Genomic DNA, 20522 nt, shown 5'->3' on the forward strand with positions numbered 1-20522 from the left:
TCATCTTCTTTGCCTTTTGTAATTCAAAGTTCATCTTTTTTTTGTAGGTGACTTGTTTGTGGGGAGTCTTTCTTCCATTTGAGAACTCTTAGAGAGTACCACGTGTCCATGAGTGAGCTCAGCTAGCTAGTCATGGAGAAATTTTATATGGATGGGACTACCAAGTAAAGACACTGATTCCACAAGCCACTCAAAAATCCCTCTTTACATTTTCTGCCATATTTCACTTCTCACACGTAGGGGCACACCTGAAATGCCACTTGAGTTTATTTGTTCACCTTTGGTAATAGTCAACATGGTAATAGTCAACAGGCATCTTCCCGTTTCTAGCTGCCAGAAGCCAGTTTTTTGTGATGGGTTCGTAAATAACCATTTGCTTACTACCTCTCTGTTCCTGTTCACACTGTATCTCTTCAAGAAATGATGACTGGTTTTCTCAACCCCTCACTACCCCAAAAACACATGCACCTATGAATGAAGGATGTGTTTTCTCTCCTCTTCACACCTCTCAGTTTACAGCATTTGTAATTACATTCCCCAGAACTTTTTGGTGACGATATGGTATGAAGCAGAGAGATCTGTTGATAAATGTAAACTCTGGGATGTATTCTTTAGGGTATGACCTCAAAGATGCATTTATTTCTTCTCTTACTTTATTAAAAGAGTTGAATTTCAAGAATCTCATTTCCAAATTTGTGACTATTTGAACTACAGATACTACTGTATCAGTGTTCTTATCAATTGTAACAGTTAATCCAGTGCAGGGGTTTTCATGTGTGTATAGTCCTATTTTAAATGTGGCGCTTCCCTCCCCCACCCAGTCTTTTAAAATCTTCATTGCTTATCAAATGTGCATTTCTAATTTTTGTTATAACTTTTTCATTGGTTTCTAATTTAACATGCCAGTTTCCAAGTTGTACTCTTACACATTTGACTGTTTTTGTCACTGGACCAACACACCTGGTGAAGGAATAAATCCATTAAGTAGAAATCATTTTGGGGTCTTTTTAAATTTGCTTTTTAATGGAAAGCCTTTGTAAAAGAGAGGGCATTTTTAAAGTTGTATTCTTGAAATTAAGTAACAGTTTTTCCAGGCGTATGTTTAAATTACTGAGATGACTACTTTTGAGGAGATAGTACTAACAAAATCATGATTTTAATGTGATTTTAGGTTGCCTTCTTAAATTAAAATCTTCATACAATTTTATTTGCAGTCATTCAGATGTAAAATAAGGCATATTGGAGTGAGAGGTCTTGAGTAATTATTAATAGGCTGACAAATTTCAGATCCTTAGAAAATATTTGTAAAAAAAGATGTTTGCCTTTTAAAAAACCATTAAGACATTAGTAAACACAGTCTATTTTGTTGAGAAAAGGAAGGAAAATGGAAGATTAACAAAAAGATCGGGTGGTTTAAGTTGATATATTAAGCACTCTATCTTGTGATTTTGTTTCCGTCACTTAATACAAGGATCTGTATTGGCTCATTCTGAGACCATTTATTTTAAAGAATCAGACATATACTATCATACCTTTAAAAGGGCTGATGGTTATGTATACAAAATAATTAAAGTGTTAAATTTCTGAGTTAACATTGCCAATTGACCATATGGTATTAATTAGCATGAAGTTTATATATCATTCTAGTTTATGGTCAGTTGTTGAGATTCTTCAAATTGATTTTGTGTAAACTGGAGGATATAATAATGGTTGAAGATATAGTTCATAAAAAAATGCATAGACACTTTTACAGTGAACGTTACAAAATTTGTTTAAACTACCTACACACTTAACAGACTCCTATTTGGTAAATAGGGGGAGGTGCAAAATATTACTGGCCCTTTTGGAAAAGGAACACGGTACAGATCATTTTCCATAGATAGCTGACCAATGTGAACTCTGTAGGCCACATGCCAGGAACTCTTATGAATGGCTGCAATTGTGGACTGTCAACTGCAACCAAAAGACTGTTGAAAACCTGATTGTAAGGATCCTCTAGTGGCAGATATCTTTATATCTTGTTAATAGTTTTATTTGTGTAGTTTGCTAATGATTGCTGATAAAATATTATAAATTGTGAGTGTTAAGTGGTGTGTCATGGTATGTGCTATAAATATAGATTGTGCTTGTACACTTTATATATATCTATATAGACATATGTATGAGATATACATATATACACACTTCTTTTAATGGAGTTTTTTTTCTTTTAACTTGACGTTTAAGAGAGGATTATGTAAATGTATATCAGGAGGCAGAACTGTCACTCTTACTTTGTTTCAAAAATCTATAGGGAACTTCTTAGAACTCTGAAAAAGTCTTACTGCATTTAGTCTTTAAAAATGAAAGCTCCTTAACTTGAATCTGTATTTCTTTGGGAGCTTATGGTTCTTTATCAGTATTGAAGTGTGGAGGTAATTTTGTCTTGCAGCCTTACAGTTGATGCTTAAATCACACGCCAGGTACCATCTTAGGCCTATCTAAGTTAGTAAGGATTTTGTAATCAAAGTGTAGTATCTCCTGTGTATGAGTGACATCATTATTTAGTATAAAAATGATACTGATGCATTCATCAGAGTGCCATGTTGATATGCTTTAGTCATAAACCTGGCTCTAAGTTAAGGAAATTATCATAGATTTCCAGAAAGGCCGATGATCCAAAAGAGCCTGAAATTCCTAAAACCAAGAGTTGTATAAGTGGGAGCATGGCCTTTTTTATTCACAGTGATACACGTTTGTTTAAAATTTTGTGTGAACTAAATTGTATAGGCCGAACATTGGTTAACTTTTTAGAAAATATAAGGGTTTTTATGTGTGTGGATAAGACACACTCCAAGTAACTAATTTATTAATACTGTCTTTTTCTTGTAAGGGCTGGAGGGTATCTTGAACTAAACTGCCTTTATGAGAAGTCATTTTTGTTTTTTCACAGTATTGGTAGTGGGATATATGCTTTCTTCTTTATGAGAATAAATGTAATACCAATCTATTTGTTCTTTGAGAATTCTGATAGCACTAATTTGGAAATGATAAAACATGATACTGGATTTATGGATCTGGTACTTGGTAATTTAGAATAGAGTTTAGTCTTTCTCAGCACCAAAGGAGGTTGGAAGCAGTCATGCTCTATAGAGTCCTCTAGTAACAAAGAGCAGCCCCACCAATCAGATGGTAAAGAAACCAGTGAATCTCTTCCCTGAGGAATGGTTGATAGGGGAGTGTAAAAGGATCTTGACTTTTCTCTCCCGAAATGGTAGAAGCTGGGGGGTTGTGGGAGTAGGGAGTAATGGCAGGTAACCAACACAGAAGTAAAGGTAGTGAAATGACATGAAATATGGTCTCAGACGGAATAGGAACACATGCTACTAGTGAGAAATAGTGGTCTAATTCCTTCTTTTAATAATTGTTTTAGACCAGTATGTATTTCCTCTTCCAAACAGATACCGTTTATTTCTTAATTGCATTACTCTCGAAATAGAAGAGAGGCTTTACAAAAACAGGTATGTCTGGTTAAATGTAACCTGAACCATGATGTTTCTAAGTAATTTTTTATTAATGGGAAGAGCAGATTTTTAATAAATCTTAATTGATGACAGTATTTAAGGGGTCTGTGTAGCGAATTTCCTGAATTGGAATAAATCCTTTAAGTTTGTTTTTTCTTTATACTAAACCAGTAGACTTGTGATTTGAAGCTGTTCTTTTAAATGGTGTAACACAAATTACCGCATCACAAAGAATATGCATGCCTGAATCATTGGTATAATTTAGGCCTTTCCCACAGCAATTCTGTTGGTTTTTTTTGGCTGCATTGGGTCTTCGTTGCTGCGCTGGGGCCCTCTCCAGCTGCTGCGAGCAGAGGCCACTCCTCACCACGGTGCACCGCGGTGGCCTGTCCCGTCGCAGAACACGGGCTCCAGGTGAGCGGGCCTCAGCAGTTGCGACACACGGACTCAGTAGCTGTGGCCTGAGGGCTCCAGAGCGCAGCCTCAGCAGCTGTGGCGCACGGGCCCAGCTGCTCCGCGGCATGTGCAATCCTCCCAGACCAGGGCTCGAACCCGCGTCCCCTGCATTGGCAGGTGGACTCCCAACCACTGCACCACCAGGGAAGCCCTCCCACAGCAATTCTTGAACATACCAGATTGAGATTACTCAATATTTGTTATATTCTTAATCTGGCATTGCTTAGGGTAAAAATTGGGACTCCTCCATAAAGATTTAGGAACAGTAACCAATTTGTATCATTCCTATACATCATTAGGTGACTTTCATAATATAATGTATACACTTCAAACTTGGCTGGTAATATTAAAGGTATATTGATTATCTGCTTTACCTCTAAAAAGTATGTGCATAATTTCTACTTTTAAATCAGGTGAGTTCAGTTTCATACATGCTACTCTAGATTGCTTATCTCTCAAATTTAAAGCCCCAAATCAGATTAAAGTATTTAGTTTTATATCTTTGTACTCAAGCTACCCTTTGTTAAAAAGAATGAACTCACATTCTCTAAGTTGTACATTTATATATGGACAGTTACGTGAAAATTCTGTAGATGATTGAGTTAATAATTTTAATAGTGTTCACCTCGGACATAGACGATTAGTAAATGTCTTGATAATTTATACTCATCAGAGTAGGCAAGACAAATAAGTGAAGTCTGAATGTTAAATTACTTAAAGCCTCCTTTCCTATAAGCTCTCACTATAATTTGACTAAAGAGTATTGACGTATAGAAGAGAAACTACGATTAATGTGTCAATTATTATAAATAATGCTGGTGTGTTTTAAATGTTCTTTGTAAAGGTTTAGGCTATCCATCTTCATTATTACACAAGTAAATTGTTTAATCTGTGCATGAAAGATACCCAAAACAAAGTTTAAGGCCGACTAATTTCTTAAGTAGAATTAGAATTCAGTTTTACTAACAGGTTTTGTAAGTTAAACCAAAACAAATCCATGTTATATGGTCTACCTAACTTTTGAAAACAAAACAAAAGCAAAAAAAGGAGAGGGGGCTCCTGATCAAATAAATCAATAGTGTGTTTAATTATGTACTATAGCATATCATATGAGTAACCATTATAGACAGTGGAGTCAGGCATGCCTGGGCTGAAATTCAACTGTGCCTCATACTTGAGACATTTGACCTTGAGCTAGTTATTTAGCCCTCTAAGCCTTGTTTTCCCATATGAAAAATGGGGATAATACCTACCTTGGAGAGTTTGAGAAGATTAAATGAGGTATGCAAGTGATTTGTGAACAATCATGCATAACCTAAAACAGTATGTATGGCAAACATACATCACAGAAACATCAATGTTTCAGTGTCTACACTGTTTTCCCAGATCAACTCTTGACATGCTAGAAACCATACCAAGAGTGTTTAGTTTTGATCCAAAAATGTAATTGGATAGCATGGATATAATCACAGAAAAGGAGACATTGTTTCAGGCCAGAAAACTCGTGATGTAGTTAAGTGGTACAGCAAATTGTGTTCTAATCCTGGCTCTTCCACCATTTAGCTGATTTCTTTGGTCAAGTCATTTAACTTTTTTGGTTTTCCTCATTGGTAAAATTAGAATTTGAGCCTTTGGTCAGATTTTAAGATTCCCTGAGTATGAGTCCATACACAGACATGTTTCATGAGAGAGCTGCCAACTTAAACCTTCCTCTTGGTCAAACCCTTTTCCTGCCCCCAGACTATTGTGTGACAAAAAATGAAGTTTGCAAATACTCCTTAAGTAGGTTGAATGCCCAGGAAAACATTTCAAGTGGCAATATGTGAATCATTCAACTTTCTTTGTGGTTTCTGAGTAGTAAGTACTGGGATACAGAAATAAAACTATCCTTCCCTCCAAGATCTCCGGCTATATGAAAATAATTACGATTTGAAGTTGCATACTTTGATATACATTACAGGCTGTGATGGAGTAAATTTAAGTTATTAATGGGAGCAATTTAGGACATCAGGTCAGATTTGTGTGGGGAGGAAGTAATTAGACTGATTTCTGTTTAAAATTAACTTACTCTCTGCATAGGCAATACATTTATACAGTTCAAAATTCAAAATATATGAATATAAATTGAAAGCCATTCTGCTACCTCTGTCCTCCAGCCACCCAATTTCTGTCCTCAGAAGCAACCCATTATTACTTTTGCTTTCTTCTGAAGCTAACTCTAGAGTTGAATCTTAAGAGTCATTCAGATTAGGTCACTGATGAGAGAAGCAGATGATTCTCCAAGTAGAAGGAGAAGGCAGTTTTGTGTAACAATATGGAAGGGTGAGAATATGTCAGATTTGGAACATGATGTGATTAATTTGACAGTGATCAGAGTGAAGGGTTTAAATGTCACGGAGAGAAATGGAAATTTTTATCATTTAAGTCTATGGTTGCTGTTAAGGTGTTTCTTGAAGCTTTTATTGTTAAAGTAGTATGTATCTTGGAACCGTTTCAATACGCTTTTTAGTGATTATTGTATTTTTAATTAAAATCTTGTGGTACAGTTGTGTATAAGGAAATCCTGGGGGAGCTCTGAATCCCAGAGGTGGAATTCTCCAATGGAATGTACTAAGTAGCTTGGTATATACCTGGCTCTAAGTTTATGAATTCTGTTTGCCTTAAGTGTTCTGTTTGCCTCAGTAGTACCTTAATAATGATGAAATATTTGGTATATGTTAAGATACTGTACCAAAAGTTGATCTTTATACAGCATATTTGGAAATCATAACCCTATGTTAAACACAGACCAGGCTTAATTGTTTCAGACCGTATGTATACATAATCTCATTTTATCTTTTCAGTAACTGTAATGAGTGTTTTTCTCCCCTTTTTTTATGGATTAAGGAAACTGAGGCGCTGAGGATTTGAGTCACACAGCTATTAAGTCACACAAGGCCTAAGGTCAGATTCAGGCCCCTTCTGACTCCAAAGCCAGTGCTCTTGGATATTCCCGGAGTTAGTTTTGTTTTATTACTTTCCTGACTGTAAGATAGGATGCAGGAAAAGCTTCTGTTGCCCTGATCTGTTGTGTTGTAACCCTTTACCTAAAGGATATTTTTTAAATCATTTAAAATCCGTAGATGATAATGTTGGAGATGGCCCTTGTTCCTCGGCTTACTGTATTTCCCTGGTTTCTATTTAGAGATTTCTGAAGTTGAGTTTTGACATAAGAGAAGGAGAAGGTATTTGCTGAGGAGAGGGCTCATGTACCTCATTCCTTAAGCTTCAACAGTTTTTTAGCTTAGTTTTGAGGTAGAATATATACGTGTGTGTTTCCTCGCTATTATAGTTAGTCACCCTACACAGATAGTATCTTAGTTTAGCAGGTAGACATATGTCACATTTAAGTTACTTTCTCATGTACTACTTTCATGTACTTGGTGATTATCATGACAGACTGTTCAGTATATAAAGTCAGAGAGAAAAGAAGTATTTTGTTTGTTGGTTTTGAAAATTTTCTACAAATAGGAAAACAGTGTTTTAGGTGAGTCTTCCTAAGAAGTGCTTGATTGGCTTTAGTTTAGTAGCTTACATTGACATCAAATATGTTGTTAGAGAACGGTTTCAAATTTTAAATTTTATTTCTTGAGCAGAAGAGAATTTGTGACCAAAGCTGCATAAAATTCAATATTTCTAACACATTTTTAATATCATTTGCCTCTTGGTGCCTTCAGATTTCATAGACTGTAAACTTGAAATTATCCCCATTAACAGTGTTTTCCATGAACTCTTAATTTCCTCAATTTTATGCCATTCCAAAACAGAGAAGTCTTTGATGATCAGGCCCTTCAGTATTTACAGATGGCTCTTTTGAAGTTCTTGATCAACTAGGTTTCACAGACGTGACTCCTTTAATCTGTGCTGCTAATCAATGTTTTGAGACTAATTGTTGCTATTTGCGAAAAATCAGTTTATGGATAACATCCCAGCTTAAGTATTCCAGAAACGAAAAATTTCATATTTTATAATAAGACTATCTAAATGTTTATCCTTGGAATCTCAAGTATTTAAAATTTTTTATACTACATAGATTGTATAACTCCATATGGCTTATTCATTTTGAATATATATGTAAAAAGGAATTGTTAACTGCCAGCTTTTGCAACCTAAGTGTATTTGTTGACATGTTCTAAAGACTTTAAGTCCATTTATAGTACTGTATTTTATTTCACAGTTATTTTTCTCACCCCGAAGATACACGACTAACTGCAGATATGTTCTCTTTTCACTTCTACATTTGACCTATGAGAAACATTTCGTTATTAGTATCTATGCTGTAAAAATTCTGGGGTTTCATAACTAAAGTCATGTGACTTTATTTAAAACCAATTTATTTGGCATTTGAATTTGATTCAAATTAAATATATATGTATATATTTTTCCAAAATCAGGGGATCTGAAGTTCTTCTAAAGAATATCTCCCTTAAAAATATATTGTAAATGTTCTTTAATGAATTTTGAATTCTAGACTTGCAGAATAACTTCCAAGTTTACTCTTTGTTATTTTCTTGTATTTACTATCTTCCTCTTTGTGTCACTCTGTTTATTTTAAACCCAAAGTCTCCAAACAGACCTGTGTGAATAGCAGACTTATTCCCATATGGTCTTGGGTGAGCCTGGTAAAAAAGCCAAATTGAGTTTTCAGTTGGTTTAGTTGGCTTTCATTTAATTCGACAGACTGATTTTCTAAGTACAGTGAAAAAAAGGGGCCTGGCAAATATATCTTGAGAGGATACAAGCTGTTAAATAAACCATAGTTAGCAACCTCTTAATTCTTTCTTGATATTAGTAGGTCCAATCAGTGCCTTTAATTGCCTTAGACCTAGTCAGGAGAAAAGTAGAGAAACAGTTAAAAGAACAGAAAGGAGTTGAAGTAGGGGAAGCAAAAAGAAGTACACACACTGAAGACTCCTAATTAATCAAACAGTTGCTTTGGTGACATACTGGCATCTAGTGTCTATCTGCCTTTCCCAGATTTGGATCGTCTAAAAGATACCCTACTGGTTAAAATTTAAAATGCCTTCTAGAAAATATTTTTTTTTACAATTCAGTAGATTAATATATGTCTTCTTAAAATTTTATTTATTTATTTATTTTTGGCTTTGTTGGGTCTTCATTGCTCCATGCAGGCTTTCTCTAGTTGTGGCGAGTGGGGGCTACTCTTTGTTGCGGAGCACAGGCTCTAGGCACGCAGGCTTCCGTAGTTGTGGTGCACGGGCTTAGTTGCTCCGTGGCATGTGGGATCTTGCCAGACCAGGGCTCAAACCCGTGTCCCCTGCATTGACAGGCGGATTCTTAACCACTGCGCCACCAGGGAAGTCCCCAGTATGTGTCTTTTAAGTTTTGTTTGTTTGTTTATGTATTTATTTATTTTTGGTTGTGTTGTGTCTTCATTGCTGTGCGCGGGCTTTGTCTAATTGTGGCGAGCCAGGGCTACTCTTCATTGCGGTGCATGGCCTTCTCATTGCAGTGTCTTCTCTTGTTGCTGAGCATGGTCTCTAGGCGCGTGGGCTTCAGTAGTTGAACTCGGGCTCAGTAGTTGTGGCTCGTGGGCTCTAGAGCGCAGGCTCAGTAGTTGTGGCGCACGGGCTTAGTTGCTCTGCAGCATGTGGGATCTTCCGAGACCAGGGCTCGAACCCGTGTCCCCTGCATTGGCAGGCGGATTCTTAACCACTGCGCCACCAGGGAAGTCCTGATAATATATGTCTTGATGTCCTATGAGTTTTGAAATCATGGAATTCTATTGAGTGAGTATTTTATTTGATGATCATTGATACTTGATTGCTATTCCAGTTGAAGTTGGAAATAGTTTTCTTATTGTACTAATAATACTGCAGACTCTCCTAAGGCACTAGTTAGGGTCTCAGAATTGCCATGTTGTATCTGAACCTCATTTTGACGATAAAGATAATGTCATTTATTGAGCATTGACTAAATGCCAGGAGCACTAGTTACCTATTACCCTGCAAGGCTAGATGGTAATATCACCATTTAACTGATGGAGACAGACCTAGAGAGGTTAAAATTTAACTCTGTTATATGCTTAGCATAGTGGTTTAAGAGCATAAACCCTGGGACCAGATTGCCACTTAACTAGCTCTGTGACATTGGGCAAGTTACTTCTGTCTGACCCAGTTTCCTTATCTGTGAGATGGGAATAATAATAGCACCTAGCTCTTAGGGTTGTTGTAGTATTGAGTTAATAAATGTAAAGCACTTAGAATAGTGTCTGGTATATAATAAGCACTTATATTCTTAGCTTGCTACTGTTATTCTGCTACAGCACCAGTCAGGAATTTTAGAAGTGATGTGGCAAGTTTTTGTTGACTCCCTATTGTATGGGTTGGGAGTGGCGGAGACCATGGAAATATGCTGAGGTGGAGACAGAACTGTTAGAGAGCAGATTTGTCAAAAGGTTGGTCTCCTGAGAACTTCTGAGATGTGAGGAGAAACCAGCATGCTGAGAGCTTGCCCCATTAAGATTCTATAGTTATAGCCCTAGGGAATGTGTCTCCAGGGAAGAGTAGAAATGGATGGTGGTAATGGTGTTTAAGCTCTTACCCCTTAAAGGGGCACTGTACAAATGCAAGAAGTTAGAAGGCGGCCCTGCAATTGCAGCACCATTTTTTGCCTTAACCCAGAGAAACCACCCATAAATAAATGAATTCTGAAGGTGGAAATTGTGTCAAGTCCAACCCAGAAAAGGACTCATTGGTCACCATCAAATCCTGTCAAATAGGTCCTATGAAGAATTTTCATATCATGAAGCTATTGTTTAACTAATTTTACATGAATACTGTACCTGAGAACAGCTTTGTTAAATTTATAAAGGCATTGATACAGAGTAGTTGTTGATTTAGGCTATGAACTGGTCACATTCGTATGTATGTAAATGTATATACACACACACAACTGGGTGCTAGTTAATATTTCATTTTATCTGTATTACGCCTTTTTTTTAGAGCTGTGATCCTGAATTGTTGTTAGGGTCTGCTGGATTTTGTCCAGTTTTTAAATTTCTTTTGAAATGTTTTTAATCAAGCTTATGTGGGTTTATTTTTCTTTTTATTAAAGCAGTTGCATTGTATTAGAAATCTAAAGTCTTTTTTTAATTTTTTGGGAAATGAGTTTATTTTATTTTTTTAATTTTTATTGGAGTATAGTTGCTTTACAATGTTGTGTTAGTTTCTGCTGTACAGCAAAGTGAATCAGCTATACGTGTACATATATCCCCTCTTTTTTGGATTTCCTTCCCGTTTAGGTCACCACAGAGCATTGAGTAGAGTTCCCTGTGCCATACAGTAGGTTCTCATTAGTTTTCCATCTTTTTTTGAAAAGTAGTGATTTTACTGTACTTTCTCAACTGCTTTTCCATTTGATTCTTGGATCTCACAGGAATCCTTCAACTGCTTTCTTCCAAGCGTTCCATTTGAACACGATTCAGGAATCAAAGAACCTCTGGGATAGGTATGAATACTTTCATATGGAATGCATACATGCAAAAGTGTATGCATGAACTGCTTTGCACTGTAATGGTTTCTCATCATTAAAACTGATCTTTATTATTTTAGGAGGGGGGAAAATCACATGGTATCTAGCATGGGACAAAGCAGCAAAATAAACCAAAAGGACAAACTATATTTTAAATAGAATATAGACATACTTTCCTTTTTACTGCACTTAAAAGTGTATTTTTTGAAGGACTTTTTCTATTGGATTTTATTACATGAAATATCCCCTTACCCATGTGTATTTAATGTAAAAACATATTTTATAAAATAAACTACCTACAGTTATTTTAATTTTGTGCCATTTTATATGATTTCTCTGTAAAAGCCGTAGTGACTCAAAGCAAAATGTTATTTCATATTAAGAAATTGGAGGAGGGAAAAGACTAAGGTATCAAAGTAGTAGTCATTGTTTAATTCTCGGCAAGAAAATTTAACCTTAGGCTTGTTTGCTAGAATTCACCAGATCTGCATTACTGTTTTATAAACCCCTAAAACAGTTTGTTTTCTCACAGAAATGTTGTATAAATTTTATTTTTAATTTTTTAAAATATAGACTGAAGTCTTGGAGTTCATGTATGGCAACAGATACTTTGGTTTATCTTTCTGCTTAATACACATTTTAAGTAGTATATGCTCTGTTCACTTATTTTGCTGAATATTATTAGCACTCCATCATTCTGTGTCTAATTAATAGAAGTTGAGTGCAAACAATGTTTTTAAAACTTACACAAAGCTTTGTTAGATTCTTTTAACTCTGCCTGGCAGCGCATTTGTGTCCTTTGGCATATTTTGGATAACACTCCTGGACTCAACTGCATCTCTTTCATTAGAATAGCGTATTGCTATGTGCATGTACATGTCATGTGAAGACATGGTCTACATTACTCAGAAATGATAACAGTGTTTTAATTCTTAGGCTTGATTTACTGTATCACTCAAGAAATTTTCTAACAAACTTTTTTTTGGTGATGTGTTCCTTACTTAACTTAAAAATGTTTTTAAATGGTTACTTGTAGAACAAGAAGTTTTAAAATGTATAGTGCTATGTTTATAAATTCAATTTTTAAATTGTATAGCTGTAGCAATATAAATTGAGACATAAATGTAAATTGTGGCATGAAACAAGCATGAAGTTTTAATCATTCAAATGGCTTACCAGATGTAGCCAGGGTGAGTACTTTGGGGTGTACTTTATACTTTTCCCTTATAAAAAGGAAAAATAGCACTCTTTAGAAATGTTATAAAATAGTTTTTAGATATATGGTAATTTATTTCAAATAGCTAACTTTCATGAGCTACCATGACATCAATATGAATAATACCTATTATTTTCATCAAAACAATGCAGAAAGTTTTGAGCTTTATTTTTTATAATTTGGATCTAATTAAAAGATTTCTTTTCATTATAAAGCAGCCGTAGAAGTTGCCTGCTCATCATTTGTTACAGCTAAATACTCCTTATCTGTTTTCTTTTTTTAGATACCAGAAACGTTTAAGGTATCAGAAATCAGGCAAGCTGCTTTATCTATAGTTTCTCATGGGTTGAAAATATTTTCTCTTCTCCTTGGAGCCTCTTGTCCAGAACCAAAGAATTTTAACAGATACTTGGATACTTGTCTATAGTGTGTTAGTGCCAAAATATAATCAGAACTTATATTCTATATCAGCCATTCTTCACTGTAAGTTGGCATGTTGGTACCAAGGTGACAAGCCCAACGCAGTAGAAACTGACTAGTGGCTTCCTTTTAGCTTTTCAACTAGCTTAATTAATTTTCAGTTGAGAATAGCAGTAGTGGCTGGCCTTTTTAGTTCTAACCATCTACAACTTCAGTTGGCAGGTATTTGCAAACTTTTTAATAGGTTATGAGCTAATAAAGTATTGTGGGACTGTTTATTCTTTTTCTTCACAGACAGGGTTTGAAGATTAATGTGTGTTAAGCTTTGAAAAATATCTCACCAAGATGCCTTGTTCATTTTTGACTATTATAAATTTAAGATTTTTTTAATATTATTAATAATTTGGCAATTATCAGTATTTTTCAAGGATGATTCTATTAAATAGAACCATTCAGAGATTTAAGGGACTATAAATTCCTTACATTATCTACTTAAGAGGTATAAATTTGCCTATCAATGTGGATATATACCATATTTCAGGCTCCTGTTTATGAAATCTTAGAAATCATTTTCAGTAGGGGCAGCTTTTAAGCCCTGTGCCAATTTTTATTAAACCTGCCCTAGATAGCTGAAGATTCTTGGTTTTTGCCTTACTTGAAAGATGGGTATCTTTTTTTCCCAGAATTCTTTCAGCAGACTATCTTTTAATCAAAATATAAGTAACTAATATACCTTCCTCACATTGACTTAGAGCTCTCTAATGGCCCCTTTGTTTTCTCCACTATTTAAATTAGAGTTAGCAAGTTGAGAAGCTTTCCCTCAGTCTGCTTCTGCCTATATTTAGATATTCTCTCTTTCCATTGGTACCCAATGTCTTATTCAGTTATTATACTAAAGTCGAAGCTCCTGTCAAGCCTTCCTTTCCCTTTTCCTGTAGGTGCCATCATTTTCTGTCTTCCGCATTTGTCATCTGCAGAGTCATCAGGGAATCAGTCAGCTGACATCGTCACCAAATATAAGAATAATAGATACTGATAGCTAAAGTAATACAGGGAGCCCAGATTATTTGCATTGACTGTTTATTAAAATGAATAATGTAGCTTTCTGGAGATTATCTTACTCTCCAGAAAGCTGTTAAGCCCTGTGCCAATTTTTAGTGATAGCCTAGCCTATTGGCATTTCAGAATAGTAACTTGAAAATTTGACTTCCTGTTTTTTCTTCTTTAAAAAACAGCTTTCCAGACTTAATCATTATTGGCATTACTTTGTTAAATCGACAGTTAGTTTAGAAACCTATCCTGATGATCACTGGGGAGCAGGCTCTCATTGGGAGTCCTTTGTCTGTAAAAGCTAAGGGTAAGAATTTATAGCAAACAACTTTACCCTCTTGTAAATATCAGGTCAGTAAGGTAAAGGAGTACTAGAGCGAAGAAACTTTACCTCAGGTAGACTAAAGGAAGAAATCACGTAGCTTGTAAGGATTTATCCTTATTGATAAACACTTAAAAGTGTTTCTGCCTCAATGAAGAAAATACTTGAATGTAGTTAACAAATGAGAGTAACAGTTGCTAGGTGCACCATCCCCTTGAGTCAGCTTGTCCTTCCTCATGGTAGCACCAATATTTAAAGAGAAATGAATAAGGAAAGTAGTACACATGAATTATTAACTTAAAATGAATGTCTGAGTAAGTTTATGTCTTTTTCTGGATACTTGATGATTTCAGTTAAATTAAGTCTTTATAGGGATTACTTACATCTATTTACATCTAGTTTCACAATTGTTGCATTAAAATGTTCTTGTTAAATAACCTCAAGTATTTTGTGTTAGAAAAGGCATCCAATATTTCCTGTCATTGTGAGATTTCATTTTTGAAGTTAGGAGTAAATCAGAACTAAACTACTCCTATGACGCAATTTGTTTTGTTTCACTCATACTCCAGGAAGCTTGGATACATCATTAACACCCACTTGTTAACCCAGATGCTAAAAACTCAGGTTTCAGAATTTGGATAATCTAGTTTTTGAATGCTCGGTGCTAATGACTTTTTAAAAATCTTTTTATTGAAGTATATTTTGTATCAGAAAAGTCCACCATTCATAAATGTACAGCTCAAACTGAACACATCTGCGTGACTAGCACCCAGATCAAGATACAGTAGTATAAGCTCTTCATGACCCCTTCGTGCCCCCTTCCTATTATTTCCCTCCTCTATCTTAACTTGCAGTAAGTGGAATCATACACTATGTATTTTGTGTCTGTCCTCTTTTACCCAGTATTATGTTTGAGGTTCATCTATATGTTTCTGCATAGTGGATCTGAACTACATAATTTTAAAGAATCACCATGGTGGGTTACTTGTTAGAGATGGTTACTGGTTAAATGTTCTCTCCTAATAATTATACTCTAAGTACCTTGAGGATATAAGCCCAACTGTTATGTAACCACACCAAATACATTTCCTAATAATTTGTACCTAGTACTTACATAATTTATTATCTGATTATATTTTGACCAATTTCAGTTAAGGGTATCTAGTAGAGGATAATCAGAGATGCTAAAAATTAGAGGAAAAGTTTTTAATGGCCTGTCATCTTTTTAGGACTGGATCTCAGATTTAGATGAAAACCTAAGAACATGCTTATAAAATGTTCAGATGACGTTAAAGCAGGAAGTCATAGCTATTACTGGATGATAGCATTTGTGAATTTAACAGTCTAAAGTATGTGCAGCAGTTGAGAAAGTGAAAGAATGTGTATGTAAATTCAGGGAGGTTGAAACTTCAGTTGAATAGGTAGAGTAAAAAGTACCTAGATACTAGTTGGCTGCATTTTTTAGTAATTGGTTAGCAAGTGACAAGCCTGCCACAAAAGCTAATGTAATTTGAGGCAATATTTATCTAACTAGAATGAATAGGAAAAGATGGTGACAGACCTATTGTACTCCATTTCTGTAAGATAGTTACTCTAAATACAAAGCTAGCTAGAAAATCTTCTTTCTTTATATTCCACCTGGACAGCCAGGTGGGTGTTTCAACAGACAGGCTTGAGCTTACTTTCTGAAAGGAGATGGGCCCCCAGGGAAACAGTCTTGCCAATCACTAGAAATAATAAAGCTGTCATCCTATTAATCAGGAATGTTTGACTTCGAGGTTTAGAGCCAATTACTTTCAAAATCCCTACCTTGTGGAGTTTTATTGCCCCACCACTTAATTCTAAAGGAAAAAGAAAAGGAGGTAAGAAAAGTTTTGAAATTGAGCTGCTTTACTTCTGTTTTGTCTTTGTTGCCCATGATTTTCAGAAAACCTCAAAGAGCTGTGAATTTGCTTAAGGAATGGAAGGCTAACAAACTGTTCTCTATTAGGAAAGAATTCCCATGTCAGAGACAATTAAGTGGTGGCCACAAATGGGGAAACCAATGATTGGTTAGAATTTGGTCATGCAGAGTGAAAGGACCGAGGGAAAAGGCACCTTCCAGTTAGAGGAAATACTGTGAACCACTGTGGAAGCACAGGGCATATGTGATAAGGATGGTTAAATTTGATTGGTGCATAAAACATTTGAAGACAACAGAGAAGAAATGGTGGATTGGATAGAGATCAAAGATATTAGAAAGGTAATGAAGGCCTGAATTAGGCAATGGAGATGAGGAAAGAATGGTTATCAGAAGGTTAGAATTAAAGAATTTTGCTGCTGATTGGATATGATAGGGAAGCAGTCAAATTTGACTCCAACGTGATTGGATATGATAGGGAAGCAGTCAAATTTGACTCCAACATGTCAGACCTAATTGAGGGAATGGTGGTACCATTAGGAAGTATTAGTGAAATAGTTGGTTTGGGAAGGAGAAAATAGTGATGAGATTTTGTTTTGAGTCGGAGAGCCAGTGGAAAGTCAAGGTGGAAGTGAATACTCAGGGTACAGCTTTAGCTGCAGTCTTGCAGCTTGGTAGAGAAGTTAAGGCTAGAAGAGATCGAAGAATCTTTTATTTATTTGTTTCTTTGTTTATGTTATTATTATTTTATTTTAGAGTTCAAGCTTTAGGAAAGGCTAACATTTCCTAGGAACGGAGTAGGGAAAAAGGGTCAAGCCAGGACCTTGGGCAGCACTACCTACATTTAGAGAACAACAGAAACTTTGAAGAAGATAAGTGGTCTTAGAGACTAGAAGATTCTAAGAATATTATTTCCTAACCAAAAAGAAGGGAAAATCTTTGAATCTCTGTTTTGAAAAAATTTTATATTTTCAATAATCTTACCAAGTTCAACATTTGTTAACATTTAGTCATACTTGCTTTATCATCCTAACATATTATTTAGGAACCATTTAAGAGTAACTTGCAGATAGCATGTCTATTAACCCCAAAATACTTTAACATATGTTTCCTATTATGTAAAAAATAGTATAATTACCAAATTCAGATTTGTTAGACTATTATCTAATACGTAACATACAGTTCATATTCACATTTTTGCCAGTTGTCCCAATAATGTCATTCATGACCATTTTTTACCTGATCCAAGAGCCTAAACAAGATCACAGATTACATTTAATTATGAAACACCTGTCTTTTTTTCCTACTGTCTTATATAAATAAATAAGTACTTCACTTCTATTAGCCTCCTTTAAGATTGTTTAAATAGTCACCAGAAAAGGAAGGGCTAATGTTCTGGATGAAATACTGGGAAAAAATGCATCTGCTTAACTAATCTGTATTATAGGGGCTGGGGAGAAGAGAGAGGAAAGGGAGCACTGCCTAAAATCCAGCTAAAACAACTACTGGGATTAGAGAAATTTTTAAGAGGAGTCTTATTTCTCAAAGTTTAGTAGGGGGTGGCAAGAGAAGAAGAACATGTGGATATTAATGTGGGTATATCCCTTAGAACAGAAATTGAGGTGTATTCTTGTACTAGTTTTTTCTGTACTGTGATTTTTATACATATGTATTAAATTGGGATTTTAATTATCTTGAGTTGAGAAAAAGTAGTGTAATTTGAAGACATTTTTACTCACCAGTTGGGTTCACAAAGTATGTGACTGCTATCCTTTATGGTCTGTTGTATCCTCCTAGTTTTATTGTGATAGTTGCCTAAGGTGGATTGTCTGCTGCCAGATTTTTAACCATAGATCTGTATCTCATTGTTTGAAGTGGTGTTTCAGTGGATCCTAAGCATTTCTTCTCTTAGCTTTTCTTTGGCTAGCTGAAATGGGACACCTGACGTGCTGATATTATTTTCAGCACATGACGGGGCTTCAGAATTGGTGATGAGAAATTATTAACTGCTCATCCACTGTTACATGCTTCTGTTCGTGTGCTTACCACCTTCTTCTTTAGTTAGTAAATTTTCTCTACATAAGTCACCACAGCCTCCCTACTCTGAGAGGTCTTGATAATTATTTTCAGGATGAAATATGAGAAACAATTAAAAAACGCGGAAATAGTTGGTAAGGTCTCTGTTATTGTTGTATTTTAACTTTTCACCAGATGGGTTTTAACTAAACCAAGCCTTTGAACAGAACAGAAACGTGTGTGTATAATTTGCTAAACCCATCTTATTTTTTTCCTGAAGAATCTAGAACTCTGTAGCAAAGCTTTTTAAGAAAAGACTCTTACTGAACTTGTTCAGATGCGAAGGAAATTTAAATATAGCCTGAAATTATTGAACCAGAACAAACATATAACATCTGTTTGGGGGTTTTTTCCATTCTAGTTCTTCAACAATTTAAAAGTATGAACTCATACCTCTTCTATGTATTTAAACCTGCAGATAGTTTTGGCAGCCTATTGAGAAGAAAGAAATACTAAGTGGAATTATTTTAATATTTTGTTTTCATTAATATTTGGGTTGGTAGGTAGTTAGATGAGAGAAATGACTGATTCTATTCTAGCTGACATTCTTTGTGTGTATGCGTGCACTTGTACTAATATTCTAAATCACGCAAGTCAGGAAATGTATTAGATTTTTGTGATGGATATAGAGCATTTAAATGCATTTGCTTACCAGAAATTAGCTTCTGTGTTTAGGCTTCACTTGACAACTTCTAAAATATTTTCCACATTTGACAAGTAAATTTAAATAGGTGGTAATAATTTAGAATGTGTATTCATTGATAAATATCCTCAAGAAATAGCATTTTTATGCTGTTTTGTTTCCCGGTTATTGTCAAAGTTTGAAGATCCTTGGTTATAAATACTAAAAAATTTGGAAGGTGCTCATTGTATTTTTTTTGGTTTTTAATTGTGATATTTGGCCCAGAAATAGTGGTGCTGTAACCTGTGTCCTGGAAGCCAAAAACATCTTTCTATTAATACATGTCTACTAGTGGTAATATCAAGATAAATAAAGATAAAGAAGGTATTCTCTTTCTAGACCTACACACTGTTAGAAGGAGAACAGGAAGGGAAAAAGAGTTATTGTGTCTGACTAATCCCACTCATATTCACAGTGACTATTAACCATTAATCTTCAGAAAATTTCTGTCTTTATTTACAGCAGCTGTTTCTTAGATATTGCTAACTTAGTCCAGAAAATGTTGCTAAATGTATGTCTGGGATGGTCATAACATAGTTTGTTTCAAGAAATTAGATGTTAACTCTTAGGTGTGACACGTGATGATATTTTAAATTTTACGAACATTTACATTTATGTTAACTGTTATTAACAAGAGCTCAAAGTCAAATATATAGCTCTGTGTTAACAAAGCCTGCAGGACCTTATTGCATATATTTGAGTAACACACAACTTGCTTCTGCTTACTTTGTTTTTCCATTTTTATCTTCTCCCACCCCCAATTTCAATTTCCTTTTTTTTTTTTTTTTTTTGGTATCCTCTCTATAAGCTGTTTCTACTCCTTTTGAAAGAAAGAAGAGTATGAATCATTTGTGAATAAACATGATCTGTTAAAAATATCTATCACTATCTTGTTAGAGCTCGTTTTCAAAGCTGCATTAATGAAATTCTTGCATATCTTCCACCAGTAGGTGCATTTGATACAATACATAAAATGCTAAACATCTTTTTTTTAAGTTTTTAACATAACTGATCATTGTCTTGAATTATATCTTGGCTGAACCACAGGTACAAGTTTCCTGTAATTGTGTATGTCTTTTTATATGTGAATTTCTTGGAACACTGTTTGTCAGTGTTCTTATTCTGTTAGGTACGTTTGGGCTAATTTTTTTCTATAAGTTTATCTTTGATATTTCTAGCCTCATTTCTCCAATACATATGGAAAGACTATATGTAATTATCAGGGGCATGCAGGGTTGCCCCATTTTCCCCTTTTCACCATTAAAAAATAAGCATTTCTGACCTTTACAGAAGCAAACATTGATCTGTATAATGTCTAAGAATTCTCAAAACAGTGTAGTAAACTTTTTAGAGAAATGTGTTTT

General features: G+C 35.0%; 1 protein-coding gene across 3 annotated transcripts in view; it reads left to right on the plus strand.

The window, feature by feature from the left end:
* The window catches only part of TSC22D2 (TSC22 domain family member 2), a 55494-nt gene that overhangs the window by 4106 nt on the left and 30866 nt on the right, over positions 1-20522 (plus strand). Inside the window, exon 2 of one of the 3 annotated variants that reach the window (XM_057545037.1) lies at positions 11397-11468. The exons of the other annotated variants lie outside the window; for them this stretch is intronic. Within the exon in view, the coding sequence (XP_057401020.1) occupies positions 11397-11468 (72 nt within the window). The remainder of the gene's footprint in view (positions 1-11396; positions 11469-20522) is intronic. 3 annotated transcript variants of the gene reach the window in all.

Source organism: Balaenoptera acutorostrata, chromosome 4 (assembly GCF_949987535.1).
Source record: "Balaenoptera acutorostrata chromosome 4, mBalAcu1.1, whole genome shotgun sequence".
Taxonomy (NCBI): Eukaryota; Metazoa; Chordata; class Mammalia; order Artiodactyla; family Balaenopteridae; genus Balaenoptera; species Balaenoptera acutorostrata.